The sequence below is a fragment of the Hyperolius riggenbachi genome, chromosome 12 (assembly GCF_040937935.1).
Source record: "Hyperolius riggenbachi isolate aHypRig1 chromosome 12, aHypRig1.pri, whole genome shotgun sequence".
Taxonomy (NCBI): Eukaryota; Metazoa; Chordata; class Amphibia; order Anura; family Hyperoliidae; genus Hyperolius; species Hyperolius riggenbachi.
The window spans coordinates 132,142,555-132,162,737 of NC_090657.1; the positions used below are offsets into that span (position 1 = coordinate 132,142,555).

Sequence of the window (20,183 nt, forward strand, 5' to 3'; positions counted from 1 at the left end):
CACAGATGCAGAGAAAGGTACTGACTGCTGCTATAATACAATGTGCAGTCACATAGATGCAGTGAAATGTATACACTGACTGCTGGTATAATACAACGTGCAGTCACACAAATGCAGTGAAAGGTACTGACTGCTGGTATAATACAATGTGCAGTCACACAGATGTAGTGAAAGGTATGCAATGACTGGGTGTATAAAACAATGTGCAGTCACACAGATGCAGTGAAAGGTATGCAGTAACTTGTGGTATAATACAATGTGCAGTCACACAGATGCAGTGAAAGGTATACGCTGACTGCTGGTATAATACAATGTGCAGTCACACAGATGCAGTGAAAGGTACTGACTGCTGGTATAATACAATGTGCAGTCACACAAATGCAGTGAAAGGTATACAGTGACTGCTGGTACAATACAATGTACAGTCACACAGATGCAGTTAAAGGTACTGAATGCTGGTATAATACAATGTACAGTCACACAGATGCAGTGAAAGTTATGCAGTGACTGGTGGTATAAAACAATGTGCAGTCCCACAGATGCAGTGAAAGTTATGCAGTGACTGGTGGTATAATACAATGTCCAGTCACACAGATGCAGTGAAAAGGTATGCACTGACTGGTATATAAAACAGGGGAACAGTAAATTTGGGCGCCTGAGGCTAGTGGACAAATCGGGCGCCGCCATTCACTCCTATAATAAATATCGTTTAATGGGCGCCCGATAGGAAAAAAGGGCGCCGGAGAAAAATAACGTTTTAAAAGCGGCGCCCGGAGACTTAATGTTTTATTACTGTTTCTCATGATTACACATTATTAAATGATTTATACATTTTTAAATTTTATTTTTAAACGAAAAACAGTACAATATTTTTTTAAACATTATTTTTAAACGAAAAACAGTACTTTTTTTTTTTAACATTATTTTTAAACGAAAAAACTAACAGGGGGGTCTTAGGTTTAGGCACCAACAGGGGGGTCTTAGGTTTAGGCACCAACAGGGGGTCTTAGGTTTAGGCACCAACAGGGGGGTCTTAGGTTTAGGCACCAACAGGGGGGTCTTAGGTTTAGGCACTAACAGGGGGGTCTTAGGTTTAGGCACCAACAGGGGGGTCTTAGGTTTAGGCACTAACAGGGGGGTCTAGGGGTTAGGGGTAGGTACAGGGAGGGTTACTTAGGCACCAACAGGGGGGGTCTTAGGTTTAGGCATCAACAGGGGGGTCTAGGGGTTAGGGGTAGGTACAGGGAGGGTTACTTAGTAATTTTTTTTTTTAAACGTTATTATACGTTTCAATATTTAAACGCAAGATTAACGTTTTTACAATTGCCGATTTAATGCATATTATTTAATGATTTATAACTTTATAAAACATTAATTTTAAACGAAATACAGTACAATACATTTTTAAACGTTATCAATACTTATCGTTAAAAACCCGGCGCCCTTTTTTCCCAGCGCCCCTTTTTAACGTACGCATAAAACAGTGTGCAGTCACACAGATGCAGTGAAAGGTATGCACTGAATGTGCTGGGCCTGGAACAGTATAGCAATTAGCAATGGGCAGCTGCAACAGACAGGGCTGTATATGTAGTGTCAGTGGCACACACAAAAAAGTACACATCACAAGAACATTAGCTCTCAAAAGAGCTTTTTGTGTGGTGCTTTTCAGCATCAAATATCAGCAAGGTGCAAGCTAACAAGACCTAACTAACGCTTTCCCTATCTCTCCATCAACCTCTCCTCTCTTTCACTAGAAGCAGGCAGCAGACAGAGTGAGAAGATGGACAACGCAGCAGCATTTTTACAGGGGGGGGGGGGGGGTCCAGGAGGGAGTGCAGCCTGATTGGCTGCCATGTGTCTGCTGACTGTGATGTAGAGGGTCAAAGTTTAGTCCAATGATGTGGTATAGGGGGCGGGTCGAACGCTCTATATGCTTGTGGTTCGACGTGAACACGAACCCCTGTTGTTCGCCAGCGAACCGTTCGGGCCATCTGTAATCCTAGTACACTGGGTTTACATAATTATATGTTTAATTTACAAAGCATGTCATACCACGTACATCAAAAAAGGACACCGGAGTCTGGGTGAAGTTGCTAGTAGAATATTGGCAAAGCTGCTGATATTCTACTGGTGCGTGCTAGATTATTATTATAAAAAATAGCTGTAATTTTAACGATATTCTATTATGGCTTTTCCACACCTTTCTCTCACAAAATTTCTCTGAGTAATAGTCCAAAGATAAAAATCCAAATCCTTGATGGTATATGGATTGGCAGTGGAAGGACTCTGGACAGCCTGTGTGTGTGTGTGTATGTCCAACAATTTAACCCTTTCTCCGCTGGAGGGTGGAGATGGTAATCAGAGATGGGCAGTCTCTGCCACTTGATCCAGCCCCACCCCTGTCATTAGAGGGAGGAAGAGATATGAAATAACTGAAGTTATCATATCTCTGCGTCAGTTCAATATATAATGTGGAAAATGAGACCTGTGGTTTCCTTGTTTCCTCTGCTGCTCCCAGAGACCAAACACGTATTAATTATTTCATTTAATTTCAGAGAATACCATATCTTTGTGACAGAAGGTGGTAGACAAAAACATTTTCTGTCTTAAACATCTTCAGATTGGGTCCAGCGCCAATCTGCTAATTTTGAGATGACTGGCATTTATAGAAAGGATGTAAATATTTTAAAATGAATATTACCTATTTTGAGGGTTAATTTATAGGACATTGGATTCCCTCTCCCCGACAGGATATAGGGGGAGGAATGTAGCTAGGATTTGGTTTTCTGTTGCCATTTGATGTGGACCTAAACTGTGAGTGGTCTGCTGCAGAGAATAATGGTTTTATTGCCCCTCTCTCCCAGCAGAAATGTAAACAGTCACTTCCTATAGGATTTTTTTTTTAAGTCAAACAACACTGAAGGGTTACTCTGTAGCACGCCTTTGTGCGCATATTTTCATGCGATGGCGCATGTAGCATAGGTGAATCCGTCACAAACTGCCTACCATCTGCCCCTCCCCTTCCTCACATGGATCTTGTGAACAATCTGCAGTGGACAGGATGCTGCTGTGGCTGTTATCATCGACACCATCACCTCCTCCTCCAACGGGTGCCAGGCCATACAGAAGACAATGTTCACAGACCCTCATCCTCCTGCAGATCTATGTGGAACTGCCCTACTGCTGCAATATCAGCTCCACAGCAACCTTGACATCACTCTCCTCAATGGGGCAACAATCCTGGGGGTGAAAAAGGCAGAAATGTCTTGCACCTCTGCTCCTCTTCTCTCAGTTCCCTCCACCATAGCTGAGCACCCACTGGCTGGTGTCAGACCAGCCATGGAGGCGGCGACACTACTGCCCCTTCTGCCTCTGCCGACATTTATACAAAAACAGTAAAAGTGTATAAATAAAATGTGTGTAGTGATTTAAACACTGCAAACTGTCAGATTGTGTAACCATCCCGCAGCTGTGTGGGAGCAGGTAAGATGGTGTCTCCCTGATAGCAGTGACCTCTCCCTCAACCTTGCACCCACCACAGTGACCTCTCCCTTCACCTAAGACCCATACTGACCTCTCTCTCCCCAGCAGGGGCGTAACAATAGACCCTGCAAGGGATGCGGCTGCAGGGGGGCCCAGAAGCCACAGGGGGCCCCATTCTGATAGACTGACAACCATGGGCAAGGAGAGAAGAAGCTTTCTGCTCTCTGCACAATTGTTCTAATGACTGCATCTGCTCAGCCACTGATAAGGAATCATACAAAGTTTGCAGACAAAGGTTTGTAGACAGTCCCTATTCAGTGTGCATCAGGCTCTTGTGTACAACGCCCAGCCCCCTTGGTGGGAGGGGGCTCCATGCAAAGTTTCGCAAGGGGGCCCAGTGATTTCTAGTTACGCTCCTGCTCCCCAGCATTAGCACTGCAGTGATCCTGCCTCCCCCAGCACCCACACTGAACTTTCTCTCCCCAGCACCCACATTGACCTTTCCCTTCCCAAGTGGCACCCTTATTGTCCCCAGCAGCATGCATAGTGACCTCCCTCAGCACCTAAACTGACCTCTCCCTCCCCCAGCAATCCCAATGACTTCACCTTCCTGCAGCACCCACACTGACCTCTACTTCTCCCAAAATACACCCACACCCCTTTCCCCCTATAGCTGGGGGAAAGTACTCACACTTACATGACACCAAGTTCCTGCACCCAGGCCTGAAATTGCACCCAGTACCTGCATACAGCCTCCACATGGCACCCACTATCTGCACCAAGCACCCACTTAACCAGTACCCACACTTAAAGTACCTCCATTTAAAACCCACGTCACACCCAATGTCCACCCATAGCCAGCAAACAGTACAGGCATGGAAACAGGTAATCACACCCATGTCACACCCAGTACCAGCACCTAGCACCCATATGACATTTAGTACACACACTCAGAACTCACATGGCACTAAGTACCTGCAATCAACACCTGCATGACACTCAATACCCACTCATAGCCAGAACCCACATGACACTCTGTACCTACACCCAGAACCTACATGGCACTCAGCATCTGCATTTAGCACTCACATGACAACCAATACCCCCAAGCCAAAAACGAGGAGGTGGGAACATGTGGCCATTGGTGATAGATCCAACTCCACCATTGAATGCAGCCAGCGCTTCTGTGACTGAATGTATGTGTCAAGCAGAGGGGCTTAGGGGGGATGGTTTGGGATAGTTGGAGAGCCAGGGGAAAGGGGGTCGGGTGAAGTTCACATGTCACCTCAGGGCAAGGGGGTTTGGGGGAAGGTCCCCCACCACTTGTAGGTACTGCTGTGCAAGCAAGGACCCTTTTTAAATTTGAGCACCCCCCACTTAAGGACCCTCTGCATGGCCCTGTGCCCTGTCGGGTCCAGTGGCTTCATAGGACATGATTCCCGCACTTTGGTTGGCCCAATAGCAGCCTGTTGGGCTAATAAAAGCGCAGGGATCACAACCTATAAAGTCACTGGACCCAATAGAGCTCATGGCGGGATCAGTGTAGCAGCCATCTCCTGGAAGGAACGCATGTAAGTTGCCATCACGCTACGCAGCTCTACTGTGCGTAGAGTGTGCACAACTCACGCTCCTCGCATTAATGAATCAACCCCAATCAAAGCTTAATGAATCAACCTCACTGTGTTCAATGCATTGCAGTTTTTCATTTTTGTTTTTGGTTGCATTGCTTTTTTCAGTGGGTGTAATGCGATGTGACGCGACACAATGCAATTCATCTAAGTGTGAATCCTGCCTAAAAACAAAGTTGGTCTACAATTCATTTTTTGTGGAATGTTAGACATGGTCAATCAGATGCAAATAATTGTAATTGGATAAAAATGTACTGGAAATTGTATGCAGCTTGGATCTGCACCACTCAAATTTGACAGAAAGTATATATGCATGCATGATATATGCATGCAAGCCATATTTATGTGCATCTTATTGACCATGTCTAGTTAGTACATTTATTCTATTGATGTAACATGTTAATGATGCAGGAAGGTGATTGCATACCCATTTTGTTAGTCTTTTTAATTGATTATAGTTATTTAACTCTTATAACATTGATAAAATATGGTTGATATGCATAGTGATGCTGTCAACTGGACCGTTTTTTCCTTTTTTGGAGTTTTTCTTTGTATATTGTCAGGAAAGGTCCTAACACACCATGGGCTTGATTCACAAAGCGGTGCAAAGTGTTTGCACGCTGGTGAAAAGGCCCTTATCACGCCTAAACTCACTTTAGGCATGATAAGAAGAAACTCGCGCGAAGTTACCGCGCGTACGCGCGCGCGCAGCACCCGACGCTTCGCGCGAAGCTCCCATTAAGCCCTATGGGACTTTGCGCGTACGCGCGGTAACTTCGCGCGAAGAGCAGGAAAAAGCGGTGATAACTCAGTGGTGAAAAGGTCATCACGCCTAAAGTCTTTTAGGCGTGATAACTGGGTTATCACCGCTTTGTGAATCGAGCCCCATATATTGTGCGGTTGGTGCAGATCAACCCTTCTCTTTTTGTCACGCCATGTTATTTCAGTTACATTTTAAGGGCTCAGCCACACTATAAGCACTTTTCTGAGCGCTTGATTAGTGATTCATTAGCGCTTTCTGAGCGCTTTTAAAAAAATCGCTCGCATTCACTTTCATTAAAATCGCAGTAAAAATTGCCGCTATCCTGTATGCATAAAATCACAGCGATTTTTACCACAATTTTAATAAAAGTGAATGGGAGCAATTTTTAAATAGCGCTCAGAAAGTGCTAATCAATCGCAAGCACTCAGAAAAGATCTTATAGTGTGGCTGAACCCTTATAAATATAGAAAAACTAAACAAACATAAAATCATTATTTTCTTTATCAACTTACCAACAAAAAGAAAGGTTCCATTAGCAAAAATATCCTTACGGTCTTCTGTAAACCCATCACAAACATAGAAGTCATTGTCCTGGTCTGTTAGGTTTTTCAACTCTATGGTGAATTTTGATTTTATTCTTGACCATGTCAATCGGCTCCGATATTGTTGTGGGATCATACTTTCATTTCTGTTATTGATAGAAATTATACGCTGGAAACGTCTTCTCAGATGTATGTCTTTTATATTCTCATTGGTGGTCAGTTCGCAGATAATGACAGCAGTTTCTCCAAAATGATATGTCATGTTCAGAGGCTGTTGATTTATTAAATTTAAATAATCTAGGAAAAACAAATAGTAAATTATTACTCTAGAAAATATAAGTATCACACTGATAGCCTAGGTAACGTACAAGTGTATACACAAACAGTAGTACGTAAAGCGTAGTCAGGATCAGGCCGTAGTTGTACACAAAGTCAGAGGTATCGAGGTACAGAGTAGCAAGGCAATATCGTAGTCAATAAACAGGCAGGGTCATACACATAAGTCAGATGTCAGTCGTATTGTAAGGATCAAGCAATAACGAAGTCAGGGACAGGCCGAGTCGAACACGTGTATCAGATGGCAGTGGTACAGAAGAAGGACGAGACAAGAGCGAGGTCAAGAGGCAGGCAAAAGTCGGTACACAGATAAATATACAATAAGTAGAGATGGGCCGAACCTCTGATTTTTGGTTCGCGAACTTTCGCAAAAGGTTCGTTTTGTGCGAACGTCCGCAAACCGCAATAGACTTCAATGGAGAGGCGAACTTTGAAAACTAGAAAAAATTATGCTGGCCAGAGAAGTGATGCAAAGATGTTTCAAGGGGTCTGACACCTGGCGGGGGGCATGGCGGAGTGGGATACATGCCAAAAGTCCCGAGGAAAAATCTGGATTTGACGCAAAGCAGCGTTTTAAGGGCAGAAATCACATTGGGCTTGATTCACAAAGCGGTGCTAACTGTTAGCACGCCTGTGAAATCCCCCTTAGCACGTCTAAACGAGCTTTTCGCGCGTAAAACTTTACGCGCACGCTGCACAGAGCGCAGGGCGCTCCGCACGAAGTGCCCATTAAAGCCTATGGGACTTAGCGCACCTAAAATTTTGCAAAGTTAGTGCGCGATCTGATTCAGAAATCCGGTGGTAACCTACTTATCACCCTGGTTAGCATGTCTAAAGACTTTAGACGTGCTAAGTAGGTTAGCACCACTTTGTGAATCAAGCCCATTGAATGCTAAATTGCAGGCCTAAAGTGCTTTAAAACATCTTGCATGTGTATACATCAATCAGGTAGTGTAATTAGTGTACTGCTTCACACTGACAGACAAAACTCACTGTGTAACGCACCGCAAACAGCTGATTGTGTAGTGACGGCAGTGCTGGACTGGTGCACAACATGGTGAGATTGCTCTTCCTCAGTGATATCAGGTAATGTCTGACTGCCTTATCAACTTTCGATGGTTCTTTTTCTACAATTGTTAAAGCTTAGCTTACATCTATTTTTGTTTTAAATTACATTTTCTACTTGCTGTTCAGTACCTGCAACGAGAATCTGTTATGGAGGGCAAGTCTGCCATTGTCACCACGGGTAATGGCCGGGGAATCAAGGTTTGATTCTGGTCCGAAGTGGGAGCCTGAGACCCATGCTGTACCTGCCCTGATGGTGCTTTGCAGACCAGGCATCTGTGGTCACTGGTCAGGTGGACCCTTGACCCAGCGGAAGACAAACCAACTTGAAAGCATTTGCCAAGAATGTTTTATGGAGGGCAAGTCTGCCATTCATTCAACTGTGTGAAACTTTCGATGGTACTTTCTCAGTACCATGGTGACTGACCACGGGTAATGGCCGGGGAGTCCAGTTTCTATTCCGTTCTGGAGTTGGAGCCTAAGAAACGGCTACCATCACACATCCAGGCAAGGAAGGCAGCAGGCATGGCATGCCCGCCCCGAGGTAGTGACCAAAAATAACAATACAGGAGGTCTTTCGAGGCCCTGCTGTGTATGTGAAATGAATCAATTTTAAATCCTTTAATGATAATCTGATGGTGCCTTCACTGCGATTCACCAGGTTAGTCTCCTCCTCAAGGAGGTGAGAATATTTTATAGAGGGCAAGTCTGCCGTGAGTGACCACAGGTATTGGCCAGGGAATCCTGGTTCTATTCCGGTCCAGATTTAGAGCCTAAGAAATGGCTACCACCACACATCCAGGCAAGGAAGGCAGCAAGCATGGCATGCCCGCCCCAAGGTAGTGACCAAAAATAACAATACAGGAGGACTTTCGGGGCCCTGATGTAATGAATCAACTTTAAATCCTTTAACGAGAATCTGTTATGGAGGTCAATGATTCCATCATCACCCTCCTTTTACGAGAATCTGTTCTGGAGGGCAAGTCTGCCATCCATTCAAGTGAAAGGTATGCACTGACTGCCAGGTATAATACAATGTGCAGTCACAGATGCAGTGAAAGGTATGCAGTGACTGCAAACAGCCGTTTGTGTAGTGACGGCCGTGCTGGACTGGTGCGCACCATGATGAGAGTGGTGGTGATGGTGGCTTTACAGCCCATATGGTCGCCCAGCTGATGTAGCTGAATGACAGAACAGTGACTGTCCAGCTGATCAAATTTGGTCTGACCACAATGAAGCAACGACCTTATTATCGTTGGTGTGCCAACCCCCGAGACACTCATATAGCCGGCGGTCATTGCTTCATTGTGATACGCAAGCCCCTTCACCGCGGCAAGGTAATTATCATGAAGGGGGATGGGCACATGTACATGCTTTTTGTTTTGTTGCTGCAGCCGCCCGCAGTGAAGCCAGAAAAATTAGGCAGAAATGTAGATGCCCCAGAAAAATTATTATAGCGGCCACTGCTAGCAGCAGCCTAAAAAATTCAGGAATCCGTCTGGAGTCCTGGACCCTGTCTTCTGCCACCGCCTCTTCCTCCTCCACTGAAACACCTTCCTCATCATCCGCGTCTGACTCCTCTTATTCCCCACACAACTCCTCTTCTTCCTCCTCCTCTGCCCTCTGTACTGCCGCAGGTGTTGAGGAAACATCTGGTTCAGATGAAAATTGCTCCACGACTCTTCCTGTCGTAACTGTTCCTGTTCATGCTCCTCCACAGCTTGATCCACCACTCTATGCACGGCACGCTCCAGGAAGTAAGCGTAGGGGCTTAAGTCGCTGATGGTGCCTTCAGTGCGACTCACCAGGTTGGTCACCTCCTCAAACGGCCGCATGAGCCTGCATGCATTTCGCATCAGTGTCCAGTTTGGTGGCCAGAACATCCCCATCTCCCCAGATTGTGTCCTTCTACGGTAATTGTACAGGTACTGGGTGATGGCTTTCTCCTGGTCTAGCAGGCGAGAGAACATGAGCAGGGTCGAATTCCAGCGAGTCGGGCTATCGCATATCAAACGTCTCACCGGCAAGTTGTTTCGCAAAGCGGTCCATGGCCGTGTAAGACTGCCTGAAATGCCCACACAACTTCCTGGCCTGCTTCAGGATGCCCTCTAACCCTGGGTACTTTGACACAAATCTTTGAATGACCAGATTCAACACATGTGCCATGCAGGGTACATGTGTCAGCTTTCCCAAATTCAAAGCGGAAAGGAGATTGCTGTCGTTGTCACACACCCCGTTGCCGATCTCCAGCTGGTGCGGGGTCAGCCAGTGTTCCACCTGTTTGTTAAGAGCAGCCAGGAGAGCTGGTCCAGTGTGATTCTCTGCTTTAAGGAAAGACATGTCTAAGATGGCGTGACACCATCGTACCTTGCATGCAGCATAGGCTCTGGGGAGATGGGGCTGTGTAGCAGGAGAGAAGATGGCAGCATCACTAGAGTTGAACTGCCACTCAGCCAAGGAGGAGGAGGAGGAGGACAGTGAAGAGGGTGTAGCAGGAGGAGAAGGAGAGGAGGTGGAAAGAGGCCTGCCTGCAAGCCGTGGAAGTGTCACTAGTTGGTCCGCTGCGCAGCCACGTACTCCCTGCTTGCCATCGTTCACCAGGTTGACCCAATGGGCTGTGTAAGTAATGTAGTGGCCCTGACTGTGCTTGGCAGACCAGGTATCCGTGGTCAGGTGGACTCTTGACCCAACGCTGTCAAAGCCTCAGAGTCCACCAGCTTGAATGGTAATAGCTAATAGTTCCACCACACCAGCTGTCAGACGGCGGGCAAGGGGGTGACTGGCAGAAATTGGCTTCTTCCGCTTAAACATTTCCTTCACGGACACCTGGCTGCTAGGGGCAGAGGAGCAGGAACCGCTCAAGGGCAGAGGCGGAGTGGAGCAGGGTGGCTGTAAAGGTGCAAGGGAGAAAGCGGCTGAAGATGCTGCACGTGAAGGAGTAAGAGGAGAAGGAGGGTGGCTTTTCATTTGTGTGGTTTTGCTCAGGTGTTCTGCCCATTGCTGTTTGTACCTTATCTCCAGGTGCCTTCGTAAGGCACTTGTCCCTACGTGAGTGTTGGCCTTTCCACGGCTCAATTTTGGAGACAGAGAGAACAGATGGCTTTACTTCGATCTGAGGCAGACACACTAAAAAATGTCCAAACCGCTGAGACCCCCTGGGGTGATGGCACTATGGTGGCCTCAGAGTCAGCAGCTGACGTTGAAGGGCATGTTGGCTAGCTGTTCATAGCTGGTGATACATGGCGCCGGACACTGCCACCAGCTGTTTCTGATGATGAGCTCCCCCTGCTTCTTTTAGGAACTCATCTCCTCCTACTCCTCTCTGACTCCCCCTCCGAACTGTCCCCCTGTTTATCTCTTCTATTGGGAACATACGTGGCATCCGTATAATCGTCATCCTGCCCAGCTTTGCTTTCCTCAAACAACTCCAAAACTACACCAACAGCAGGTACTTCATCATCATCATCCTCCTCCATTACGTCCATATTGTCACCTAACTCACACATATGAGGTGGTGTAACTTGCTTAGCGCCTTCATATTGTTGTAGCAGTAGTGGGTATGAAGTGATTTCACCACGAAATAACTCCTGCGAAGTGTAAAATGCAGCAGATGTGGTGCTTGTAATAGCGCTGGTGGCTGTGTGTTAAATAGTCAACCACGTCCTGACAATTTTGGGAGGTGATGGGACGTGCCTTCTTCTGAGCACTGTACTTTGGGCCAGGGCCGCACGAAAACACATCAACATGACCACGCACACACCTTCCAGGTGGCCTTCCTCTGGGTCTGCCGCTACTTCTTCCGCGACCTGGTTTGTCCATTTTGTCCATATGGGAAGGATGAAGTGAAAGGTATGCACTGATTTGACTAATACAATGTGCAGTCACACAGGTGCAGCAGTTAACAGGTATGCACGGAGTGGTATATCATACTGCGTGCACTCACGTAGGTAGGTGGGTTCACTGAACCCAAAAGCTCGGTAGGTATATGAACTAATGGGTATTACAATGAGCAGCTGCCTATCACACACACAGGTACAGTAGTCACTGAATGTGCTGGGCCTGGGCTGGCAGTGGCACTGCACACAATATGAATTACAAAAGCTGTCGCCGCAACACAAGTGCAGTAATAATGGGTATTACACAATGTGCAGCTGATACAGTTAGTCACTGAATGTGGTGGGCCTGGCTGGCAGCGACACTGCACACAGTATGAATTACAAAAGCTGTTTCCGCAACACAAGTACAGTAATAATGGGTATTACACAATGTGCAGCTGAAACAATGAGTCACTGAATGAGGTGGGCCTGGCTGGCAGTGACACTGCACACAGTATGAATTACAAAAGCTGTCGCCGCAACACAAGTGCAGTAATAATGGGTATTACAGAATGTGCAGCTGATACAGTTAGTCACTGAATGTGGTGGGCCTGGCTGGCAGTGGCACTGCACACAGTATAAATTACAAAAGCTGTCGCCGCAACACAAGTGCCGTAATAATGGGTATTACACAATGTGAAGCAGATACAGTTAGTCACTGAATGTGGTGGGCCTGGCTGGCAGTGGCACTGCACACAGTATAAATTGCAAAAGCTGTCGCCGCAACACAAGTGCAGTAATAATGGGTATTACACAATGTGCAGCTGATACAGTTTGTCACCAGTGTTGATCGGATACCTCATTATCCTATTCGAGTTTGGTCGAATTCGGATAGTAAACTATCCGAATTCACTCGAAGTTCGATATTCGAGTTAATCGAATATCCGATTCGACCTCGGATATCCGACGTCACTATCCGAGTCTGTATTCGAGTAAAATATTCGAGCTGGCCTTAAATAGCTTTTAAAACTTGTATTGGAGGTCAATGATGCATGAAACCACCTTTTTTATATCAAAAATAGTAAATTAACTTCATGAAAAGTGTTTGCATGAGAAGGTGTGTCCAAAATGGTTGTAAGTTGGAAGTCTTCATTTACGTCATCTTCTTCTTCTATTGCTTCTTCTTCTTCTTCTATATCTTCTTCTTCTTCTTCTTCTTCTATATCTTCTTCTTCTATATCTTTTTCTTCTTCTTCTTCTTCTATATCTTCTTCTTTTTCTTCTTCTATATCTTCTTCTACTCGAATCTTCTTCATCTTCTACTTCTCGTATCTTATTCAATTATCTTTTTCTTCTTCTATATCTTCTTCTTCTTCTTCTTCTATATCTTCTTCATCTTCTTCTTCTATATCTTCTTCTTCTATATCTTCTTCTTCTTCTATATCTTATTCTATATCTTCTTCTTCTATATCTTCTTCTTCTATATCTTCTTCTGCTATATCTTCTTCTTCTATATCTTTTTCTTCTTTCTTCTTCTTCTTCTTTCTCTTCTTCTCTATCATTATATTATGTGTCTTGGTTTTCCTTTCTTTTGTAATATTTTTTTTACTTTATTTGTGGAAATATTTTATTTTAATAACAACTCCATAGTTATATTTGTGTTGATGGCATAAAAGGTAGTGGCATATTGCAAGCCACAGCGCCTTTTTCTGTGTACCCTGGCGGTGGTAAAACACAGACATCAGCAGGAGGAGGAAGTAGTTGCAGCTATTGTAGTGTGGTAATAGCTGGTAGGAGAGTGGGTGGCAGCAGAAAATAGTTCTTCTTCTGTTCTCCCTGGCAGTGTTAGCAGCACACAGACAGCAGAAGTTCAATGCAGCTACAGGAGGAGGAGTAGTGTGTGTCAGGCAGTGTGATGTGACTATATACAAAAAAAATAAAACAATCTCCGCGCAGCCAATCAAATTTCTTTGCTAAATTAAACTGCTTCCATTCACACAATTTTGATGCCAGGAACCCGAAAGCTCACAAACTTGGTCATTGAGTGACTGTGTGTCAAGGTTGCAAAAACTAGGTGGAGTCAAATACAAATTTCATTGGGAATATGTAAACTGCAGCCCTTTTTCACTGTTAATGGCAGGGATCTCAAACTTTGCACAGTTGGTTACTGGGTGACTGGGATTTATATTCAGAAAAGTGGGTGGAGCCTAAAAAAGCCAATCAACATTTGCCTATTGATTTTCAAAGTGAATATTAAAATAGCTGACATTCTTGCACTGTTAATGGCACAAGCCTCAAATCTGGTACAGTTGGTCATTGGGTGACTGGGGTCCAAATTCACTAAAGGGGGTGGAGCCAAAAACAGCCAATCATATTTGGTAGGTAGATTTCAGGCATTCTGTTATTGGCAAGGTTCTCAAACTTGACACAGTTGGTCACTGGATGACTGGGATTAATATTCCGGAAAGTGGGTTGAGCCTACAGCAGCCAATCAAAATTCACCAATTGATTTTCAAGGGGAATATTTACATTGCTGCCATTCTTACACTCTTAATAGAAGAGGCCTTAAATCTGGTACAGTCTGTCACTGGCAGACTGGGGTTTAAATTGTGAAAAGGGGGCAGACCACAAGCAGCCAATCGTAACTTATTGATGCCAAGGACCCCATAGCTCATAAACTTGGTCATTGAGTGGCTGTATGTCAAGGTTAGAAATAGTGGGCGGATTTTTTAAATTGGAAAATTTAAACTGCAACCATTTGTACATTGTTAATGGCAGGGTTCCCAAACTTGACTGAGGTGGTCACTGGGCGACTGGGATTAATATTCAGAAAAGTGGGTGGAGCTGAAAAAGCCAATCAAAATTCACCTATTGATTTTCAAGGTGAAAATGTAAATTGCTGCCATTATTGCACTGTTAATGGCACAAGCCTTAAACCTGGTACAGTTGGTCATTGGGTCACTGGGGTTTAAATTCAGAAAAGGGGGCAGAGCCACAAACAGTCAATTAGATTTGTTTAATTTCACTGGGAAAATACAAGTTATTGAAGCCAAGGACCCCAAAGCTCACAAACATGGTCATTGAGTTACTTTGTGTCAAGGTTACAAAAAGTGGGGGGAGCCAAAAACAAGTTTCACTGGGAAAATATAAACTGCAGCCATTCTTACACTGTTAATAGCAGGGTTCTCAAACTTTACCCAGATGGTCACTGGGTGACTGAGATTAATATTCAGGGAAGTGGGTGAAGCCTATAATAGCAAATCAAAATTCACCTGTTGATTTTCAAGGGGAATATTTAAATTGCTGCCATTTTTACACTGTTAATAGCAGATGCCTCAAACCTTCTACAGTTGGTATTGGATGACTGTGGTTCAAATGCTGGAGAGGGGAGGAGCCACAAACAGTCAATCTGATTTAATTTCTATGTGAATATACAAACTATTGATGCCAAAGACCCCAAGGCTCACAAACTTGGTCATTGAGTGTTTGTGTGTAAGGGTTAGAAAAAGTGGGTGGAGCCAACACCAGCCAAATACATACCCGGGCAACGCTGGGTCATCAGCTAGTGTGTAATATAACTACAAAATACAAGACTGACTAAATAGAGTACATATATATTGTGCGTCTACACAATATATTAATGTAGTCCTCGAATCTCACTAACTAGGCCAAGAACCAGCGAACAGATTAGTATCAAGGCCAACGAGCAAGTAAATACTCTGGCCTTAACCACTTGAGGACCGTGGGCTTTACCCCCCTTAAGGACCGGCCACTTTTTTTCCATTCAGACCACTGCAGCTTTCACGGTTTATTGCTCGCTCATACAACCTACCACCTAAATGAATTTTGGCTCCTTTTCTTGTCACTAATAAAGCTTTCTTTTGGTGCTATTTGATTGCTCCTGCGATTTTTACTTTTTATTATATTCATCAAAAAAGACATGAATTTTGGCAAAAAATGATTTTTTTTAACTTTCTGTGCTGACATTTTTCAAATAAAGTAAAATTTCTGTATATAAAAATGTGGACAAACATGTTTTTGATTAAAAAAAAACCCATTCAGTGTGTATTTATTGGTTTGGGTAAAAGTTATAGCGTTTACAAACTATGGTGCAAAAAGTGAATTTTCCCATTTTCAAGCATCTATGACTTTTCTGACTACCTGACATGTTTCATGAGGGGCTAGAATTCCAGGATAGTATAAATACCCCCCAAATGACCCCATTTTGGAAAGAAGACATCCCAAAGTATTCACTGAAAGGCATAGTGAGTTCATAGAAGATATTAATTTTTGTCACAAGTAAGCGGAAAATGACACTTTGTGACAAAAAAAAAAAAGTTTCCATTTCTTCTAACTTGCGACAAAAAAAAATGAAATCTGCCACGGACTCACCATGCCCCTCTCTGAATACCTTGAAGTGTCTACTTTCCAAAATGGGGTCATTTGTGGGGTGTGTTTACTGTCCTCGCATTTTGGGGGTTGCTAATTTGTAAGCACCCCTGTAAAGCCTAAAGGTGCTCATTGGACTTTGGGCCCCTTAGCGCAGTTAGGCTGCAAAAAAGTGCCACACATGTGGTATTGCCGTACTCAGGAGAAGTAGTATAATGTGTTTTGGGGTGTATTTTTACACATACCGATGCTGGGTGGGAGGAACATCTCTGTAAATGACAATTTTTTAATTTTTTTTACACACAATTGTCCATTTACAGAGATCTTTCTCCCACTCAGCATGAGTATGTGTAAAAATACACCCCAAAACACATTATACTACGTCTCCTTAGTACGGCGATACCACATGTGTGGCACTTTTTTGCACCCTAACTGTGCTAAGGGGCCCAAAGTCCAATGAGTACCTTTAGGATTTCACAGGTCATTTTGAGAAATTTTGTTTCAAGACTACTCCTCACGGTTTAGGGCCCCTAAAATGCCAGGGCAGTATAGGAACCCCACTAATGACCCCATTTTAGAAAGAAGACGCCCCAAGGTATTCCGTTAGGAGTATGGTGAGTTCATAGAAGTTTTTATTTTTTTGTCACAAGTTAGCGGAAATTGATTTTAATTGTTTTTTTTCACAAAGTGTCATTTTCCGCTAACTTGTGACAAAAAATAAAATCTTCTATGAACTCACCATACTCCTAACATAATATGTTTGGGTGCTATCTTTCTAGAATGGGGTCATTTGTGGGGTTCCTATACTGCCCTGGCATTTTAGGGGCCCTAAACCGTGAGGAGTAGTCTTGAAACCAAATGTCGCAAAATGACCTGTGAAATCCTAAAGGTACTCATTGGACTTTGGGCCCCTTAGCGTACTTAGGGTGTAAAAAAGTGCCACATATGTGGTACCGCCGTACTCAGGAGAAGTAGTATAATGTGTTTTGGGGTGTATTTTTACACATACCCATGCTGGGTGGGAGAAATATCTCTGTAAATGACAATTGTTTGATTTTTTTTTACACATAATTGTCCATTTACAGAGAGATTTCTCCCACCCAGCATGGGTATGTGTAAAAATACACCCCAAAACACATTATAATACTTCTCCTGAGTACGGCGATACCACATGTGTGACACTTTTTTGCAGCCTAGGTGCGCTAAGGGGCCCAACGTCCTAATCACAGGTCATTTTGAGGCATTTGTTTTCTAGACTACTCCTCACGGTTTAGGGCCCCTAAAATGCCAGGGCAGTATAGGAACCCCACAAGTGACCCCATTTTAGAAAGAAGACACCCCAAGGTATTCCGTTAGGTGTATGGCGAGTTCATGGAAGATTTTATTTTTTGTCACAAGTTAGTGAAAAATTACACTTTGTGAAAAAAAAACAAAAATCAATTTCCGCTAATTTTTGACAAAAAATAAAATCTTCTATGAACTTGTCATACACCTAACAGAATACATTGGGGTGTCTTTTTTCTAAAATGGGGTCAGTTTGTGGTGTTCCTATACCGCCCTGGCATTTCACGGGCCTAAAACCGTGAGTAGTCTGGAAACCAAATGTCTCAAAATGACTGTTCAGGAGTATAAGCATCTGCAAATTTTGATGACAGGTGGTCTATGAGGGGGCGAATTTTGTGGAACCGGTCATAAGCAGGGTGGCCTTTTAGATGACAGGTTGTATTGGGCCTGATCTGATGGATAGGAGTGCTAGGGGGTGACAGGAGGTGATTGATGGGTGTCTCAGGGGGTGGTTAGAGGGGAAAATAGATGCAATCAATGCACTGGGGAGGTGATCGGAAGGGGGTCTGAGGGGGATCTGAGGGTTTGGCCCTGTGATCAGGAGCCCACACGGGGCAAATTAGGGCCTGATCTGATGGGTAGGTGTGCTAGGGGGCGACAGGAGGTGATTGATGGGTGTCTCAAGGTGTGATTAGAGGGGGGAATAGATGCAAGCAATGCACTGGCGAGGTGATCAGGGCTGGGGTCTGAGGGCATTCTGAGGGTATGGGCGGGTGATTGAGTGCCCTAGGGGCAGATAGGGGTCTAATCTGATGGGTAGCAGTGACAGGGGGTGATTGATGGGTAATTAGTGGGTGTTTGGAGGAGAGAACAGATGTAAACACTGCACTTGGGAGGTGATCTGATGTCGGATCTGCGGGCGATCTAATGGTGTGGGTGGGTGATCAGATTGCCCGCAAGGGGCAGGTTAGGGGCTGATTGATGGGTGGTAGTGTTGGGCGAACACCTGGATGTTCGGGTTCGGGAAAGTTCGCCGAACATGGCCGCAATGTTCGGCATGTTCGGGCCGAACCCCGAACTCCCCGAACATCCCGCTTTTAGGGGCCCTATGGGGTCGCAGGCATAAGGGGGGAGCATGCCCCGATCGCGGGGGGGGGTCGGAAATTCCCCCCACCCCCTCCGCTAGCGCTCCCCCCTCTGCCCGCTTCCCCATACAAAAATTTCAAGAAGTACCTGTGTCCGGTGGTAGTGGGTGGCTGGCAGTGGGCGGCACTATGAAGTGACTGACTGAGGAGGAGGAGTCCGGAGAGTGACGCTTTGAGGGAGGCCGGGCAGTGGGCGGATCAGCAGTAGTACGGTACTACTGCTGAACCGCCCGCTGCCCGGCCTCCCTCAACGCGTCACTCTCCGGACTCCTCCTCCTCAGTCAGTCACTTCATAGTGCCGCCCACTGCCAGCCAGGCAGCCACCCACTACCACCGGACACAGGTACTTCTTGAAATTTTTGTATGGGGAAGCGGGCAGAGGGGGGAGCGCTAGCGGAGGGGGTTGGGGGAATTTCCGACCCCCCCCGCGATCGGGGCATGCTCCCCCCTTATGCCTGCGACCCCATAGGGGGGCAGTATTCGGCCGAACAGGGCCCTGTTCGGCCGAACAGGGGCCCTGTTCGGCCCTGTTCGGCGGCCATTAGAAGTTCGGGTCGAACCCGAACTTAAAAGGCCGAACACCATCAGGTGTTCGGCCGAACTCGAACATCACCCGAACAGGGTGATGTTCTGTAGAACCCGAACAGTGGCGAACACTGTTCGCCCAACACTAATGGGTGGCAGTGACAGGGGGTGATTGATGGGTGGCAGTGACAGGGGGTGATTGATGGGTGATCAGTGGGTTATTACAGGGAAGGACAGATGTAAATAATGCCCTGGCGAATTGATGAGGGGGGGTCTGAGGGCAATCTGAGCGTGTAGGCGGGTGATTGGGTGCCCGCAAGGGGCAGATTAGGGTCTGATCTGATGGGTAACAGTGACAGGTGGTGATAGGGGGTGATTGATGGGTAATTAGTGGGTGTTTAGAGGAGTAAATAGATTTAAACACTGCGCTTGGGTGGTGATCTGATGTCGGATCTGCGGGCGATCTATTGGTGTGGGTGGGTGATCAGATTGCCCGCAAGGGGCAGGTTAGGGGCTGATTGATGGGTGGCAGTGACAGGGGGTGATTGATGGGTGGCAGTGACAGGGGGTGATTGACGGGTGATTGACAGGTGATTGACAGGTGATCAGGGGGGATAGATGCATACAGTACCCAGGGGCGGGGGTGTCTGGGGGGGGGGGTCTGGGGAGAATCTGAGGGGTGGGGGGGAGATCAGGGGGCAGGGGTGGGTAAAAAAAAATAGCGTTGACAGATAGTGACAGGGAGTGATTGATGGGTGATTAGGGGGGTGATTGGGTGCAAACAGGGGTCTGGGGGGTGGGCAGGGGGTGTCTGGGGGGTGCTGTGGGCGATCTGGGGCAGGGGGGGGGGAGAAATCAGTGTGCTTGGGTGCGACATAGAGTGGCTGCAGCCTGCCCTGGTGGTCCCTCGGACACTGGGACCACCAGGGCAGGAGGCAGCCTGTATAATACACTTTGTAAACATTACAAAGTGTATTATACACTTTGTATGCGGTGATCGTCGGGTTAACATCCCGCCGGCGCTTCCGTATGGCCGGAGGGATGTTGCGGCGGGTGAGCGGAGACAGGATGACGCGATCGCTCCGCCCATGCCCCTACAAGGACCGCTGCCATTTGTCAATACGGCGGTCCTTGCGGGGTCCACTTGCGGGGAAGTGGTTAAAGGATACCCGAAGTGACATGTGACATGATGAGATAGACATGTGTAT

General features: G+C 45.8%; 1 protein-coding gene across 1 annotated transcript in view; it reads right to left on the bottom strand.

Annotated features, from left to right (window-relative positions):
• Window positions 1-20,183, bottom strand: part of LOC137541104 (uncharacterized) — a 114,894-nt gene that overhangs the window by 54,172 nt on the left and 40,539 nt on the right. Inside the window, exon 2 of the mRNA XM_068262247.1 lies at window positions 6,387-6,713. Within this exon, the coding sequence (XP_068118348.1) occupies window positions 6,387-6,713 (327 nt within the window). The remainder of the gene's footprint in view (window positions 1-6,386; window positions 6,714-20,183) is intronic.